The 18,844-nt window shown below is 32.1% G+C and overlaps 2 protein-coding genes across 2 annotated transcripts; one reads left to right on the forward strand and one right to left on the reverse strand.

Moving 5' to 3' along the window:
• Positions 1-1,020, reverse strand: LOC140181251 (uncharacterized). Its single transcript, XM_072224777.1, has one exon. It carries the CDS (start codon positions 1,018-1,020, stop codon positions 1-3), a length of 1,020 nt encoding a protein of 339 aa, XP_072080878.1.
• A 9,525-nt stretch (positions 1,021-10,545) lies between these two features.
• LOC112769617 (disease resistance protein RPV1) lies at positions 10,546-18,619 on the forward strand. Its single transcript, XM_072224778.1, is given in 10 exon segments — positions 10,546-10,578; positions 10,674-10,890; positions 10,893-11,286; positions 11,605-12,709; positions 13,745-14,026; positions 14,551-15,432; positions 15,526-16,423; positions 16,513-17,008; positions 17,601-17,867; positions 18,048-18,619. Coding segments are annotated over 7 exon segments (3,174 nt in total). The 3' UTR covers positions 15,787-16,423; positions 16,513-17,008; positions 17,601-17,867; positions 18,048-18,619.
• The last annotated feature ends 225 nt before the right edge of the window (positions 18,620-18,844 follow it).

The raw sequence follows: 18,844 nt of genomic DNA on the forward strand, positions 1-18,844 counted from the left end.
CTAGGGCATGAGAGGAAACTGGCGGCGTGGGAGAGTCAGGAGGCGGTGTCCGCACAACGCTGGCATTAACTGAGGCAGAGGCACGATCAAGGAATCGTGGTCTCCTTGGATGACGCGGGTGGCCAGGAGGGTAGCCATGTTTGTTGTAACAAACATCCACGGTGTGCCCCCTTTACCACAGTAAGAGCAAATCTTCGAGGAACCGCTGTTGCCGCGTCTTGGGTTTGAAGAGGCATACCCACGACCACAGCCAAGAGGAGGACGACGAGTTTCTACGGCAGCAGCAATGGTTCGTTGATCGTCCAAAATTCCAGATGCGTTATGAAGTTGACGTTCGTGTTGAACGACAAGAGCGAAGACCCTGGTGACAGGCGGAAGAGGATCAAGAAGAAGAACTTGTGATCGAACTACAGAAAAACGCTCATCAAGACCTTTAAGGAATCGAATGATAAAATCTTGTGAGCGATGTGTTTTGGCTGGGCAATTACAGACGGAAAGAAGACGTGAGTTATCAAGCTCTTCCCACAATGTCTTCAAAGAGGTATAAAATTCTGTTACTGACTGATTTCCTTGTCTAAGAGCATAAATTTCTTCTTGTAATTCTGCAATACGAAGAATATCACTTTGGAAAAAACGCTCTTTAAGGTCAGTCCATACAGAAGAGGCAGTAGAAAAATAAACAACACTTTGGGTAATAGAGGGAGAGAGAGAATGAAATAGCCAAGACAACAGATTATTGCAATGCTCCCATATTGGAAACAGAGGATCATCAGTTAGAGGAGAAGGAATAGAGAGAAAGCCATATTTGTTTTTGGAGATGATGGCCATAGAAAAAGATCGACACCAAGAATGATAGTTATTGCCAGTAAGGACAGGAGTAACAAGGACAGAGGTTAGATTTTCACTAGGATGAATATAGAAAGGGTTAATGGGATCTTGTGCTACGTTAGAAGATGATTCTGCCATTAGAGGAGAAGAAGACAATGGAGACTGATTATTTGGGTTTGAAGTTTTCACCATGGATACCAACAGAGCTCTTTCTCTTTTTGAGCTCTGATACCATAACAAGAAAATAAAGATAAGAAAATAAAAGATATGTATTAAAGTTGTTGTTTACATTATAAAGAGTCGTGCTATTTATAAGCATTTTTCAAACTAACCTCATAAATATTTAGCTACCAACTACTAACTCTCAATTATTTATTATTACTCTAACACAACTATTTATTATTGTTCTAATACAAGGGTTAGGACTATATATGTTTTGTTGTCGCATATTTGACAATTGTCGCTGTCTAAATTGGGTATTTGTCTGGCTAACAAGATTGATTGAGGTGCGAAATTATCTTCTATGCCTAAATTTCTCGTCTTTCACACAATTTCTGTCTGATTGATACTTTCTTTTTTGAAGAAGAGAAAAGAAAAAATCCTTTGCTGAGAGATCTTACTGATATATCTTTGTGTGTTTCCTCTTGTACCAGCAACCTTGTCATTTCAGGTGTGGCTTTGACATTGTTATCCCCGGGAATGAAATTCCATCGTGGTATTTCAATCATCAATTTAAGGGCGGATCAGCAATAAGGATAGTGGACGCAGATGTGGATGACAATTGCATTGGCTTTACCTTTTGTGTAGCATTTTGTGTAACCAATCCTTCGGCAGTTTCTAGTTCTTCACATAATCGGCTGTCCACATCGTTGCCAAGTCCATTATATCTTTCCTTTGAAAGTGAACAAGCAGTAGAAATCTTCTGTATGCCATGCCATTTAGACTGCAACCCTCAGTTTAAAACTGCGAGGAAGCAAAATTTTGACCATGTCTGGATTATCTATATTTCTAGGCCACACTGCCATTTTGTCAGGAGCCAATATCACATTTAAAGCCTGCCCAGGGATTGAAATGAAGAACTGGGGGCTGCGAATGGTATTCAAGCAACATATAGAGGCAATTAAAAGAAACTTGAAACGCCAAAGTAAGATTGACCCTTTTTATTATCTTATGGATGACCCTGAAATCCAACTTCATGATCATGGGTTGGTTATTGAGGATGTGCGTGAAAGCTACAACAGTAGCATCGGGCCAAAAATCCAGCTTCCCTACAATTGGTATGTAACTGATGAAGAGGAAAAGGAAAATATGGAAGTCAAAAGCAAAGAAATTAATCTCGCAAATATTGGCCTTTAAGTGAGGCCAATCTTCCTTGAGTTAATTATCCTTCTTTTACTCATTTTTCATATGTTTGTTATTTTTTATTCTTTAATAGAAAGAGGATTCTTTAACAATCACTTATTCTTTTGCTTTGCCACTCTCCAAGCACACATGAAGATTGAAGAAGCAAAACATAGCGGGAACAATGGAAATTCTGTTGTTTTATTGTAGATTTGGTGAGTCATATATTGTGTTACTGTTAGGTTTGTGGCACCTAGCTAGCTCATTCATGTGAAAAAAGCTGTAATGAGAACTTGAGTGTTCTTTTTTTTTTTTTTATCGTGAAATTATCCGTTTGTTATTGAATTGTATCCCAGTGCACCACGACTCTCGTCATATTCATCCTGCTCTCTATATAATGATGGTTGGATCAAACATCGAGCAACATTAATCTCATTTATCCGTTTGATCTTAATGCTCTGTTTTCGTTATTTCATAGCTACTGGAAGATTCCACATTTCAAGAGAAGTTGCAAAAGTGATTTCTTTGGTGTCATTTTTGTATCAAATATTTGCTCCCCTCAGTTTTTTACACAAAGTTTGTACTCTCTAATTTATAAAAATGTTAAAAAAAAAAATTGTAAATCCCTTTTAATTAAGTAATATCGTTTTTAAATTCATTTTAATTTTAATTTTTAAATAATTTTATATTTAGCTAAAGTGAGACTTCTATTGTATATTAATTACTATCTCAGAATAAAAATCATACTAATAAATTAATAATAGCAAATTACAAAAATTAGATATAATTATAATTATTTTCATACGGCTAATGCTGTTAAAATTATTACTATTAATACAATTAATACTATTATTGTTATGTTTCCTTAAATTTAGAGACAAAAATTAAAAGAAAGTAATACAGTAATACTACTTGAATAGGATCCATCTAGTGTGCAGGTGTGTTTTCGTACAGATTTACAGGTGTGTTTTCGTACAGATTTACAGATTTTTGTTTTTGTGGTTGAAAAAGCGTATCACTAAAAGTGTTGCTTAAAGAGAAAGTGTTACCCTTAATCGTTAACTTGGCTCTGATACCAATTTTTTTAATCGTTATTTCTTTTAATTTTTTTTTCGAAATTTCTATTAAATAATTTGCCAATTCAAAAGTATTGACCATATTACTAGTATTTATAATTCTGATTTTTATAGTTTTTCAATCTTGTTTTAGTTTATAATATTCTTTTTTGTATATAAAATATTTTATCTGTTTGTCTTTTTCTTTAATATAATTTCTTAAATCCTCAAAAACCTCTTCTATTTCTACAATTTCTATTGTTTCTAAATATTTTTTTAATTTTTCAATTTCATTCTCCATTTTTTCTTTTAACAGCTTTAACTCTTTTAAGTCATAATATGGTTTTCCAGATATTTATAAATTTTTTAAGTTTAACTCTAACTTGTTTATATTTATTCTTATTTCTATCCTCTTTATTATAAGGTCATTAATTTCGATCTGAAGATTATTTAATTTCCTTTTATACTCCTTTATTTTACTTTTTAATTTTTTCGCCCTTTTTCTTTTTATTTTATTTTCTGGTCTTTCAATCTTTGTATGCTTCATTGTTTAGAATTTCTGCAAATTCTATCATCAATTCATCACTATTTTCTAGAGATTCTATCATTTTTTCTAGCTCTTCAACTTCTTTTTTCAACTTGTCATAGATTATTTTTAGAGCTTCAAATGCTCTTTGATTTATTTCAGAAAACTGTAAATAATTCAACCGATTTTCTCTTTCAAAAAGCTCTTGTTTCTTATCTTGATAAGTTACATATATTTTTTCTTTATTTATTGTCATAATTTAGTGTTTAGGGTTTCATTTAATTTTTCGACCTTTTTTGTTAATTCTTTTATTTCAGAATTTTCTTCTTTAATCTTTAATTTAGATAAACTTAAAGGGCTATTAATTTTAGATTCTCTTATTTGAAAATTCGATGAAACTAATTTTCCTAATGGTTCTTTTAATAATAGAACTGGGTTTTCAATAGCTTTATATTTTGGTATTTCTGTTTTTACAATTTTCTGAAATAATTCATCGACATAAATTCTTTCTCTGTTTTTAAATATTATACTATGATGGCTATTTGTTAAAGCATAATTTATTGCATATGTAATTGAAAATGGTTCATCGTCTTGTTCCATTAGATTCTTTCTATGAAATTTATAAGCCAAACTTATAGATCTTCCAAGATTTTCAGTTGATAAAGGTATAGCATATCCAAGATGGGCATTGAATTTAACATTTACGTTTGCCAAGTTTCCATGAACAATTCCAATTATTTGATCTATTGGGTCATCAATAATTCTTTTGTCACAGATTGCTAAGCTTATTGGTGAATTAATTTCTTTCATATATGTAGATTTTATTAAGACTTGTATAGTACTAATATGAATCCATCCAATTTTAGATCTTTTTTGTTGATCCTTAATTTTTTCAATCTGTTTACTCAATTCTTCATCATTTATCAAAGCTATTTCAAGTTCTCCATTGGCGGATTTTATCTTTATAGGGGCTTCAAGTTGAATTTTTCCATAGTATATTATATTTTTTCTATTAAAAACTTCTTTTAAAAGATTTTGTTTATTAAAATTTTCATTGGATTTGAGATTTAATTCTGTTTTTAGAACAACCTGTTTTTCATTATCTAATAAAGCAGCTAATCTATAATAATCAGATTCTTCTGTTAATTCTAAACTTTCTAAATAATTCATAATTGAAAGACTAGGATGAAGATGTACCTTTCTGGAGAAAAACTTCCTTTATTTAGTATATTTTACATAAGGTGTTTTTATCTCCAGAGGGGAGATTGTAGATACTAACTCCAGAAGGGAGTTTAGAATTATTTTTTCCTAAGGGAATTCTTCCTCAGACTATAGAATCGCCTTGGCAGCTTCCTCCTTGCTCTCCTAGCATATGAGTACTCTTAGCCTCCTGCTTTCTATTGTCTGATGCCCTTACAATTGCCTAAGGCAACCTATTTATAATAGTTGGGTTTGATGGACAATTTCCATCCTTACCCTTCTTATGACGTCATTGCTTACGTCATTGTTTGTTCTCTTGCACCAGCTACATTGTTGGTGCTCTATGACCTAAGTGCTTACGTCACTACGCAATAATGTTAAGAGATGCTTCTGATGCACTGTCCTCCTCTTTTATCATGTGACCCTCAGATGCATTGTCCTTTTCTTTCATCATGTGAGTTGATTCCGTTTCATTATTGCTTTCTTCAGATATTTCTGAGGCACATAGCTGGCACTTGTGGTCTTCTCTGTTTTTTATCAAGTAGCAGAGATTCCTCTTTATCCCTTCGGGGAGCTTTTCTAAAAGTCCAGATAAGTTGTAGAATGCTGATTCAAATTCCACCAAGAGTCTCATCTCTCTTTCTTCAATTTCATTTCTTTTACTGGACACAAGCAAAGTATTTCTACTTTTATAATTAATCTTTGTGTGAGATTCCTTCGTTATTTTTTGAGTTCTTTCAAAGACCCTTGCTAGTGTGCTAGCTAGCCTTCCTACATGACTGTAAATCGTTAAATCTTGAATCTGATCAATTGGTTGAAAATTTTCTGGGAAGACAGACATGAATATTACTTGGTGTGCTGGAACCAAGCATTCTTCTTCTTCATTAAAAATAGGTTGACTGTTTGTAAATTTTAGGGATATATCCCTTGGATTTACATTGTCAATCATATTTTTAAATCTTTTTACTGCATCAATGAATCCTGCAGGAAACTCACTAATAATTTTTAGATCATTAAAAATTAAAATTGTATCAATTAATCCATACTGGAAATATAACCAGCTTTGTTAGCTGTTCTTTGGCAATAGGATAATATCCCAAAATTGCCCTTTTTTCTTCAGTCCAATTCAGGACTATGTTAAGAGTTTCTCTGAAATTTGATCTACAGACCTTTTCTTTTCCTTGATTTCAGCCCTTGTAGGAATGTTTCTTATTATCCCTGTTCTCTAGGTTTGAATTGGAGCTTTATCTGCTTTTTTTAGGGTTTGCTCCGGATGGAGAGCTTCATATTCCCTGAAGGATTTCTTTGCCTCTTCCAGTGTTAGAAACCCTCCTTTATGAATTATCCTTGATTGATGTGTGAATGGTGCTGCTTTTTCCCAAGCATTATATACTCCTTTCATGGGGCCATTATAAATTACATAATATTTTTTATCTTGGGTGGATTTTTTAATGATTTCAGCAATTGTTTTATTTTCTGAAATTTTTTCTTCACCTGATTTGTCCACCACACTTAGCTGGCTGAACTCTGATGGTTTTGCTTGTTGTGTTGATTTCATTGCTTCAATGGCCTTCTTGAGAGATTGGATCTGTGTTCTTATTTGCTGACAATGCTTGCATTTTTCGAGTTCTTGCTCATATTTTTGAATTTCTTGATCTAATGCGTTGTAGACGAACTCCATTCTCTTGTTAATGTATCTGCAATAACATTTTTGTCACCCTTAATATATTCAATTTTTATTGGATATTGTAACAAAAATAATTGCCATCTTACCAATCGTCCATGATTATAATCAACTTTTAAATTATATCGTATGAAACCTGTTAGGTAACTTGAATCTGTCCTTAATGTAAATTCTCTGGGTAGTAAATCAATTTTCCATTTCTTAAGAGATTTAATTGCTGCTAGAGTTTCCTTTTCATGGGTGGTATATCTCTGTTCTGTTGGAGTAAAAGTCCCTGAAATATACCTGCAAAGTAATTCCTTTGGGGAATATTTAGAATCTAGTGATTCTTTTTCTTGTTTCAAACTTTTTATACCTTTCTTAGCTTTTAGACATCCTGACCAGGTTATGTCTGAAGCATCTGTTTCTACTATTAGGTAGTCATTTTCTTCTGGAATATAAAGTTCTGAAAATTTTTCACATAATTTTTTAATTCTTTGAATTTGTATACTGTCTTTTTCATTCCATTTCCATTCTTTTTTAGTACTTATTTTTGGAAATAAGCTTTTAGTGTATTCTGTTATATTCTTTAAAAATCCTTGATCAGAAATATAATTTATACACCCTAAAAATCTTTGTAATTGTTTTCTATCTTCTATTTTATTAGGAAATAAGTTTACCTTTTCTAAGACATTTGGCTGAAGTTTTAGCTTTCCTTGAGTGGATAGAATTAATCCAAGAAACTCTATTTCTTGTTTTGCTATTCTTGCTTTCTTTTTGCTAAGAACTAATCCCTTTTTTTTACATCTTTCTAAAACTATTAGTAATTTTTGAAGATGATCTTCTTTATCCTGTTTCGTAAAAATTAGTATATCATCAATGTATACTAAAACAAATTCATTTAACTCTTTTAGATTTTCTTCCATAAATCTTTGATAAATACCTGGGGCTTGTTTTAATCCGAATGGTAATACATTCTATTCATAGAGCAACACACTTGTTGATTCTTTTGTTGGGCAAGTAAAAGCAGTTAATTTCTTTGTTTCTTCGTCTAAACGAAGTTGCCAATATCCTGATTTCGCATCAAGAGATGAAAACCAGGTTGCTCCTTTGATTTTTTCTAAAATAGAATCTTTTCTTGGAAGTTTATGAGCATCACCAATAGTTGCTTCATTCATCTTCTTATAGTTAATTACCATTCTTCGTTTTCCCCTTTTAATTTCATTATTGTTTTCGACATAAAAGGCTGGAGCCGCATGAGGACTTTTACTTAATCTTATAATTCCTTTTTCTAAAAGATCTCTACATTCTAATGAGAACTCTTCTCTATCTCTTGCGGAATAAGGAATTTTATTTGGAACATTTATTTCTTTTGTAGGATCTTTTAGTTTAATGCTTACTAACTCATTATTTGTATTTTTAATATCTAAAGGATTTTCAGCACAAATTTCATCCAAAAGTTCTTCTATCTTTATTTCAAGATTATTTTTTGGAATATTTATCTGAAAGTATAAATTTAAATAACATGTCTCTAATATAGAAAATATTTTAAATTTTAAGATCTTATCTACAGTAGTAGTTGGTATTTTTTTATACGTTTTGATTTTTGATTTATTGAAGAATCGTGTAGAGCTTTTAAAACTATATATGTTAATTCTTGAATGAATGGATGATATAGCTTTAAAAAGTTATTTCCTATGATAAAATCCATTCCAGAATCTAACATATATATAGATGGAACAATGAACCTATAATTTTGAATAAAAATTTCAGTCATCTCTGCTTTTTGGTCAATTTTATGTATTGATTTGTCAGCTATTCTAACTCTTAATGGTTTCTTTAATTTTTTCCAATCAAGTTTTATATTTGAACTAGCAAAGCATTGTGTTGCTCCGAAATCTATAAAAGCATTTATAAACTTTTCTGCTATTTTTATAGTAATAAATGTGGCATTATTACTCAGTCTCTGAGTCTGTTTTTGAGACATATTCAAAAATATAGTCTAAGTTATCATCAGATTCCTCTAAAGGTTCCATAAAACAAGACTTAGCAATTTCTATTTGTTTAGTAAGATCCTTTTTATCCTTCTTTTTCAGACACTCATTTGCATAGTGTCCTTCTTCTTGGCAATACCAACACTTACAGTTTTCTTTTTTATTCGGGCAATAGTCACTTTTTTGTCTTTTGTTTTTATTGTTATTTCTTTTTCTAAAATACCTCTTTTTTCTCCAGTTTGGATAGTATTTTCTTTTTCTTTGAAAATTTTTATTAAGCCCATATTTTTGGGGTATCTCTTCATTATCCTGACAGCAAATTCTAATTATATTTGCAAATCTTTTTTGAGTTGCTTCTTACATACAACGTTCTTTTATTTCCTCTCTTATTGCAGAGGTTGCACCACCAAAATTATTTTCAATTGTCCCTCTATTTATTTCTCTTATAAATCTTCCCATTATAAATTCATTAGCAGGATATGGAAGTTTTGTTATATACATACTAAGATAATGATTTTTATCTTCTTCTTTTAATTTGTAATAATGTATTCTATATTCACATATATAAGACTCCACATTACATAGATCATATATCTGAATATTAGCTAAATGATTTGTTGCTTCTTGATATTCTTTATTATAGACTTCTTGTCTATGATCTATAATATTTTTTCCAAAAAATTCTTTATATAGAATCATCATTATATATAATATCTTATCATAAGCTGTTGTTTTTGTTGCTAAATCTTCTATTATTTGGTTTTCTATTGATGTCATATAATCTCTTATAGTTCCTTTAGTATGAAACCCTATGTAATTCCAAATATCTCTTCCAGACAATTCACTAAGCTTTGGATTAGTAAAAGCTTCTAATAAAAAGGAATTCAACCAATTTTCGAAAATTTCCTTTTCATTCTTTTTACAGTCTAAGTCAAGCATTCTTTCTCCTTCCATTTCCTGGATTTTAGGAATGTATTTTGATGGTATTTTTGTATATTTTGAATCTTTATTTATAAACCCTTTTTTAAAAGCATAATTATCAAAACCTGTTTCCCATTTAAATTGAGATTGATTATCCTTAGATGTTCCAGCTTCATTTTTTACTTGTATTGGAATTGCTGGTTCTTCGTCACTTGAATAATCTAGGATGTGTTCTTCATTTTCTATATTTTCAGAATTTACTAATTCTTCTTCTATTTGAAATCCATGTTCCATAATATTATTTTCTTGAGCCATTTTTAATTGTTTAAAAAGCATTGTAACTTCTTCTAATTTTTCTTCAATATTCATAATTTTAGTGGTGGTTTTACTTTTAAATCTGTTATGTTGATTATATTTTGAAATTTTTCTTCCTTGGGATTCTCTTTTTCCTTATTTCTTTGAAATTTTATGGATGTTAATATTTCTTCAAGCATATCTACTATAGAATTTAATTGTGGGTTAAAAGTATGATATAGATGTGGGGAATCATTTCCATGGTAACATTTTTTAGAAATTCCGTGTGAAAAATAAGTTTTTTCAGGTTTTTGAAGTCCTTCAATAAAACTTATAGTAAAATAAAGATTTTGAGAAAAGTCATTTTGTATTGATTTTAAGAATTTGGTGTCATTACAGTTAACATTAGTTAAAATCATTAATTTTTGATCTATTAATTTTGATAACTTAATTATTTCTTCTCTTAAATCTTCTAATTTACTTTTTTTCCATTAGGTGACGCTTTTCCTCATGAAGAGTTATGGTTTTAAATGAAAAGTGTAACTTTAGAATGTGTAGTTCAGATTTTGCCACGTAATCATATCTTTAAATCTGTACAGATTTAGATCCGTACCATATAATTTTCCTAAGTTTATAAAGTAAGAAAGAGACAAATATCCTGTCAGAATTCTTTGCGGTTGTATTTATCCCTACGAAAATATTAGAAGATATAAAGAAGACACGATGACAGTTATTGCGCCTACCAAGTTCGTTGACGTATGAGTCAATTAGTGTGGGTTTCAATTTCGATCGTTCTTCCCCTATGCTCTGAACTATTTTCTCTGGAGCAGTGGAGCTGAGCAAGAGAGTAAAGAATAGGATCAAAAGATCCAAGCGAGAAGGCGCGGGTTTGGAGATCCAAGTTTAAGTTTAAGGCCCTACTCTGTTGCCCAAGAAGTTCATCAGCTACAGCAACACCTCCTCCTCCTCCGCAAGATTCAGCTTGCAGTTCCACTCATCAGTCAAACAGGCGAGTATACAAGCATGATGTGTTTCTGAGTTTCAGGGGCACCGACACCGGCAACAATTTCACCATCATCTCTATCATAATCTCATCAGGAAAGGAGTTTTCGCCTTCAAGGACAACGAGAGGCTTCAGAAAGGGGAACCTATCTCTGCTCAGCTTCTGCAAGCCATCAGAGATTCCCGTGTTTCTATCATTGTCTTCTCACGTGATTATGCTGCCTCCACATGGTGCCTCGATGAAATGGCTACCATAGCTCAATGCAAGAAAGAGTTCGGACAGACGGTTTTCTCCGTTTTCTATGACGTGGATCCTTCCGATGTTCGAAAGCAGCGCGGGGTGTATGAGGATGCTTTTGCTTTGCATACGGAGCGGTTTCAACAAGATCTTGGCAAGGTTGAACGCTGGAAGAGAGCTATGACGGATTTGGCCAATTCTGCTGGATGGGATGTTAGAGATAAGTATGTGTTATGCTTTAATTCATTATAGATGTTTTAGATACTAAATTGGTAAATTTGACTGCATGCCGAGAACAAGTAATTTGACCAAATCATGAATTGAAAATTAATTGGGAATCTTTTTGGTAGTGGTTCAGAATTGATTTGAGTGAGCGTTTTTTATATTTTATTTTTTAAGTTGAATTAGTTTGAAAATCATACATATTTTGTTCTGATTTCTCATAAAAGAATTGAAGTCCTGATTCTTGAATGAATTACATACCATAGTACATGTGATGATTTAGGGGTTTTTTTTTTTTTTTCTTTTTTCCCCTTTTTCAGGCCAGAATTCACAGAGATTGATAAAATCATTCAAAAAGTAATAAAAAAATTGGATCATAGATTTTCCGGGTCTGCTGATGATCTTGTAGGGATACAACCATGTGTAAAAGAATTAGAACAAGTTCTAAAGATAAACCCAAAGGATGAAGATGTTAGAGTTCTTGGAATCTGGGGAATGGGCGGAATAGGAAAGACAAGTCTTGCCAGTGTCTTGTATGACAAAATCTCTTATATGTTTGACGCACATTGCTTTATCGAGGATGTGCACAGAAGTTATAGAGATGGCAGTGCTATTGCCGTTCAAAGACAGATTCTTCGTCGAACTCTAGATGAACAAGATCTGGAAAAATATAGTCCTTCTGAAATAGCTGGCATAATCAGAAATAGGCTATCTTCCAAAGAGGTCCTTATAGTTCTTGATAATGTTGATGAAATGGAACAATTAGAACAATTGGCTATTAATCCTAAATTACTTGGAAGAGGAAGCAGAATGATCATAACCACTAGGGATGAACATATTCTTAAAAGTTATGGAGTAGATGCAATTCACGAGGTTTCGTTATTGAATTCCCGTGATGCGTCGGATCTTTTTTTAAGAAAGACCTTCAAAAGTGACCGTCCTAGTAGCAGCACTTGCATGGAGTTGACTCCTAGTATATTGGAATATGCTCAAGGTCTTCCATTAGCAATCAAAGTAGTGGGTTCTTTCTTGTACAATCGGAATGCTTCCCAATGGAGAGATTATTTTGAAAGACTGAAGAAACATCCAAACAAAAAAGTTACTGATGTGCTTCAAATAAGTTTTGACACACTGCAAAAAGAAGACAAAGAAATATTTTTGCACATTGCTTGCTTTTTCATAGGGCAGAGGGAAGAGTATGTAAAGCGAATTCTAGATGTTAGTGGACTACACCCTCACATTGGAATTCAAGTTCTAAAGGAGAGATCACTCATAACTATTAAGAACCAAGAGTTTCATATGCATGACATGTTTCAAGAATTGGGGAAGAAACTTGTTCGAGAAAGATATCCTGAAGAGCCAGCATTATGGAGCAGAGTATGGCTCTATAGCGATTTTGAAAGTGCTTTGATGTCAGCTGAGACGGTAATCTTCTCAAACTAAATATTCTGATTTTTCTTATTTTCAATTAGAGCATTTTATAATAAATCATTAAATCCTTTCTTTATTCATCTCCATCCTTAATTCCTTCTTTATTCATCTCCGTCCTGAAGCTGATGTTTTAGGATGGGTCAATTGCTATGCAAACCACAAAAAACAGCGTTATTTCCTCCTCCTATTACACCCCCATAAGTGTTTAGGGAGGAGGTCTAGGACACTAGCGGAGGATAACTGTCATATTATCAACTTAATAGTCCATGGATTGTTTTCATCTCACCTTTGAGGACTAAAACGTTAAATAAAAATTATTTTGGGACCAGCTTGAAATATTACTCAAAATTTTAGTATTTTAAATATTAAATATTTAACTACCAAGTCTAGCAATTCAAACACTTACATTGGATATGTTTATTTGTGCTTCTTAGGAAAAAAAAAAATAAAAAAAGAAGTAAAAAACAGCAGCAGTTTTTCAACTTTTTTTAAGATACAAATTTAGTCATTAATATATAAAATCATAAGTTCATAACCACTATACAAATCCTTATGAGATTTTTTATTCCACTATCCTAAAAATGAGATTAAATTATATTGTGGACTTGTGGTTATTATTTTTTAGATCTAAAAATTTAATTGCTTTTTAAAATAAAAAAATGTACTAGTATGTAAACACTATATGTGTATATATAAAACATTTGTATTATATATATTATTAAAATGAAAAATTTTTAATGAAAATATCATTAAAAAGATATCATAAGTAGTATATTCTTTTCAAAATTTATGTAGTTATCTCATTTTATACCAATAAATAAATATATAATAAAGCAATTATATCTTCTAATGTTTCAAAAAATACTGTTATTTAAATGGTTTTTTTTCTTCATTTATAAAAAAGTATTTATATACTTGTAGTTGTCATATCTAAATAACTAAGTACTTCTAAAAATATATCTAAAACACACAATATTTTTCTTATGCTTTTGCTTTTTCTTCATAATACTTTCCTTCATATCTTTTCAGGGAACAAACAATGTTAAAGCCATAGTCTTGGATCAGAAAAAGGAGATGCCCGAGTCCAGGCAGTTGAGGATAGAAGGATTGTCAAAATTGAGGGATCTTAAATTGCTTATATTATACCAAAAGAACTTTTTAGGAAGCCTCGATTCTCTTTCCCCTAATCTACAGTATCTTGCTTGGCATGGCTATCCTTTCGCTTCTTTGCCATCGTTTCAACCTTATAGTAGGCTTGTTGAACTGAACCTACCTTATAGCAACGTCAAACGACTCTGGAAAGGCAACAGGGTAGTTATGACTTTTTCATCTGATTTAGTGTTTGGTTTAAGTAAACAATTTGATTATTAATGATCCCAATTCTTTCTCCTAAAATATTGTCCTGCAAAAAATCAAACCTCCATTTATAAGTTTTATTTTGTTTTTTTTTTAAAAAAAAAAAAGAAAAGGTAGTAAAGTACCTTATTGAATATGTTTAAAAAATGTGGGTCTGCTTTTGAAGTTTTTGGAATTTAGAAGAATCTTTTTTTAGTCTTATGATATTATTGTAGGAAACATAAATATTAAAATCAAATCAATCTATACTAGAAAAGATCTTATTATGCTTAAAATGTTTTAAAAAGTCAAAAAATTTAATACAAATATTTGTTCTTTTAAATAATCATTTGCATGGTAGGTGTGGAAAATAATTAATTTTACTTATATATGTTTATGTAAAATATGTTTACAATGATCACGTGTGAAAATTATATGCAAAACTTTTTTGTTATAGCAAGCTAACATGTATTGATATTGATATATATTATCCTTCTCAGAATATCCCACACTTGGAAAAGATGGACTTGAGCTACTCAAAGGATCTCATAGAGACACCAAATTTTGAATGGAACCCAAACCTTAAGCGACTAGATTTTACAGGATGCACAAACTTGACGCATGTCCATCCCTCAATTGGACTTCTTAAGCAGCTTGGATACTTGAGTTTGCAAAACTGTAGCAGTTTGTTGAACCTCAATCTTGGCGATGATTGTAATTTAAGTTCTCTGAGAGTTCTACGCCTTTCTGGCTGCACGAACCTTGGGAAGACCCCAGATTTCACAGGGCTTTCAAATCTTGAGTACCTTGATTTTGGACATTGTACAAATTTAACTACAGTTCATGAATCTATTGGTGCTCTTGCAATGTTGAAGTTCTTGAGTTTGAGGAGCTGCAGAAATATTGTTGATATCCCCAATGAAGTGAACAATATGATATCTCTTCAGACTCTAGATTTAAGAGAGTGTAAACTACTGATGTCTCCCCTTGGACAGATTTCTATGTCTTCCTCTTATCTAGGATGTTTGATATCTCTGGACCTTGGCTCATGCAATTTAATAGAAACTATTCCTGATTCTATTGGTGATTTGAGTTGCTTAGAAAGATTAAACTTGGAGGGAACTGTCCTAAGACGTCTACCTGGTACCATCAAGAAGCTTTCGAGGCTGGCATACTTGAATTTGGCATGTTGCGATTATCTTCAAGGATTACATGAGCTCCCATTTGATAGTGCACCATCAGGGGGAAGGTATTTTCAAACGGTATCTGCATCTCGTAACCATAGGTCAGGATTGTATGTTGTAAACAAATACAATATGCTTAGGATGAAATTATTTGATTGCATGCTGGCTGCTCTCTCATGGTTTGCAAGACTTGTTGAGGTGCGTACTCTACATGCATGCTTTCCATATCACTCTCCCTGTTCGCATTTTCTCTTACACATCTAAGTTTCCTTCTGTTTTATTTGGAAGCAGCAACCTTGTCATTTCCGATGTGGGTTTGACATCATTATTCCTGGAAATAAGAGTGGTGGAATTCCAGGATGGTATTTCAATCATCAGTTTAAAGCTGGGTCAGCTGTAAGGGTAGTGGATTACGATGATCCAGATGACAACTGGCTTGGCGTTTCATTTTATGTTACATCTCAGCGTGTTCTAGATAATTGTACTCCACCTGGACAGCTATGGCGTCATTTTTATCTTTCTTTTGAAAGTGAGCACAGAAGAATATTTTGATATGCCTTCTATAGTCGAATACCATCTGGATTCTGTACCTGGGGTAACACATCCTTGGATAATCTATGTCTCTCGGGTGCATTGCCATTTTGTGAAAACTGGAGCCCGTATAAGATGTAAAGCCTGCAAGGGATTGAAGTTGCAGAAATGGGGGTTTCGCATGGTGTTCAAACAAGATATAGAGGAACTGAAGAGGAGGTTAAAAAGTAAGGATATTAAAAAGCACAGTCCTATCTTTGATTCTTCCAGATTGGTCATTGAGACTGAGTATGTTGATGAAGACCCAAGTAGCAGTTCAGAGTCGAAGATCATGCTTCCTTATAATTGGTTGGTTACCGACGAAGAAGAAAATGAGAAGATGGAGGCAAAGGTCAAAGAAGATGATCTCTCTAATTTGGGCCTTATATAGATACTACACAGAAGCACTCTTAAAAGAGCAATACTAGGGGGCCAGCAATATTTGTGATTGGTAGCCATCAACTAGCCATTAATGATGATTTGATGGTGTGAGATTGGTGTGAGATATCATCCAATGACTCACATTTCTCTGCTGGTTACATGCTGGCCAAAATGCAATAAAATTGCTGGCCCCCTAGACTTTTCCCTCTTGAAAATATACATCATCTTGTTCCCCAAGGTAATTATTCCTTCAACTATTCAAATTTTGTTCTTTTCCTACCAAAGCTTTGCTCAGATGGAGAGATAAAATAGGATCTGCCATTGCAGATTGCTTAGCTTGCTGCGTCCGTCTTCTGATCTGCCTAATTATCACGAGGAGTTGAGTGCAACCAATGTCCTCATTAAGTTCAATCCTCTAACTACAAATAATGATACAGTAGTTAATAACTGGGAAGGTTACTTGGAGAGATGGAGAAAATATCCAAATGAAGGATATATGAACTCGCTGCAGGAAACAAGTTATACAGATCTGAAGGGAGATGAGAAGATAATATTTCTAGATATAGCTTGTTTCTTTGGGGGGAAAAGGAACAAGTATGTCGAGCACATTCTAGAGAGTAGAATATCATCAGATCCTCATCTTGCAATTCAAGAGATCTGGAGGAATTCACTCATAAAGATTAGGAACGACGAAATTCATATGCATCAAATATTACGAGATTTGGGCAAGAAAATTGTTCGGGGCAATAATACAGAAGAGCCAAAATGCTGGTCTAGATTGTGGGATGCCAAGGATTTCCAGAAAGCCTTGAACACAGACATGGTAATAACTAATAATTCGGGTCTAGTTAACTAAAAAAACGGTTAGAACTTGCTTTATACCATTCATTAATTGTCGTAACAATTAATAAATGTTAAATAAGATAAATTATGGTTGTTTTTAGTTAATTTTTTTTTGTTATTAAATATTTTCGAATTTTTTTCTTGTGTCTAATTATTTTGTGTCTCCAAAATGCTTTTTTTATTATTATTAAGAAAAAAAATAAACATCTAAATTAGTTCATAAAGAATTTCAAAATGGAGCATTTTGCTTTCAAGAGGAATTTTTATTTTTTAAAAATTCAAATTATTCTTGTTAGATAGATTGATTTTATGTCGTTTTAAAAAAAGATTAATTTATCTTAAAATATTCTTTTTAGAATCTAATTATCTTATTATAAAATTTATTAAAAATTTATTTGTTTAATATGCATGTTATAATTGAAAACTATGAAGGAATCAATTTAAAAAACATTAGTTTTTGAAGATTTCGTAATAATGAAAATTTATTAAGAATCGAAATATTCAATCATGCCGATTTAAGTATTTATTATGAAAAATAAAAATATTGTAACATGTTTCTTGATATTTTTCAGAAAGGAAACGCAGTCCAGGCCATAGTTTTGGATGAAGATGTCTCAAGGTTTTTCAAGATTGAGAGAGTGTCGCAAATGAGGCATCTTAGACTGCTGATATTACATCAGGAGAGCCCCTCAGGAAACCACATTTTTTATTTCAACGAGTTATCCTATCTTTCCTGGGATGGTTACGCTTACGCTTCTCTGTCACTATCCATATGGTTTAATCTTGTTGAATTGAATTTACTAAACAGCAGCATCGAACGACTATGGGATGAAGAAGAGGTAATGTACTGTATTCTTATTCAATTATTCTTTCTGCATTTCCAAACTTTAAAATGGAAACCATACCACCATGGTGTTGGCCCGATCCGAGGGGGCACGAGTGTGTTATGCATACATCTGAGTTCTAGCTGGAATTCACAACTCAGTCTGATATGCTTGTAGTGAATTCTTTCTTCACAGGAAATTCCAAATCTAAAAAGAATGGATCTGAGCAACTCAAGAAATCTTACAACCACTCCAAACTTTGTACGCTGCCAAGGACTTGTGCGGCTGGATCTTAGTGGATGCACAAACCTAACTGAAGTCCACGACTCAATTCAACTTCTCAGCAAACTTGATTACTTGAGTTTGCGAAATTGTAGCAGTCTACCCATTCCTGATTTTGGCTCTAATTGTCAGTTAGTTTCTCTAAGAACTCTGCTGCTCTCTGGCTGCAACTTCAGGCACAGGAGGCCAGATCTGACAAGGCTTTCAAAACTTAGCTACATTGATTTTTAACCGTGTATAAAAGTTTGTCCGAAGCATGAGCCTTAAGTGAGATCTCTTATCTCTTGGTTGAAAATCATACTTTACCTTCTAAAGTGAATTTTAAAATTTAGAGAATCCAAATCCGTTAGTATGTTTATGTACTATATTTCAAATCTCTACTCATGTATTTACATTGTTTATTTTTTATTTGGTTTAGTTGTTTCTTTTTGTAATTAATTTTTACATCTATTATCATATAAAAAGTAATTTAATATTTATAATAACATTGTTTTTTATTTTATTTGGTTGTCTTTCTCTTTTTTTACTATTTTTTCTCTTAATTTTTTTACTTATTAGTTATTATCATATAAAAGTATCTTAATGTTTATAGTAACATTAACATTGGATATATATATATATATAATAGTACATGAAAATAAATTATCTTAAATTTTATTTATTTTTCCTCATGTTATTAAATTATAACACATTAAATAAATTATCAAAAT

The sequence above is a fragment of the Arachis hypogaea genome, chromosome 18 (assembly GCF_003086295.3).
Source record: "Arachis hypogaea cultivar Tifrunner chromosome 18, arahy.Tifrunner.gnm2.J5K5, whole genome shotgun sequence".
NCBI classification, from domain to species: domain Eukaryota; kingdom Viridiplantae; phylum Streptophyta; class Magnoliopsida; order Fabales; family Fabaceae; genus Arachis; species Arachis hypogaea.

Coding starts and splice junctions, on each gene's coding strand:
- LOC140181251 (XM_072224777.1), bottom strand. CDS start 1,020: ATGGTGAAAACTTCAAACCCAAATAATCAGTCTCCATTGTCTTCTTCT.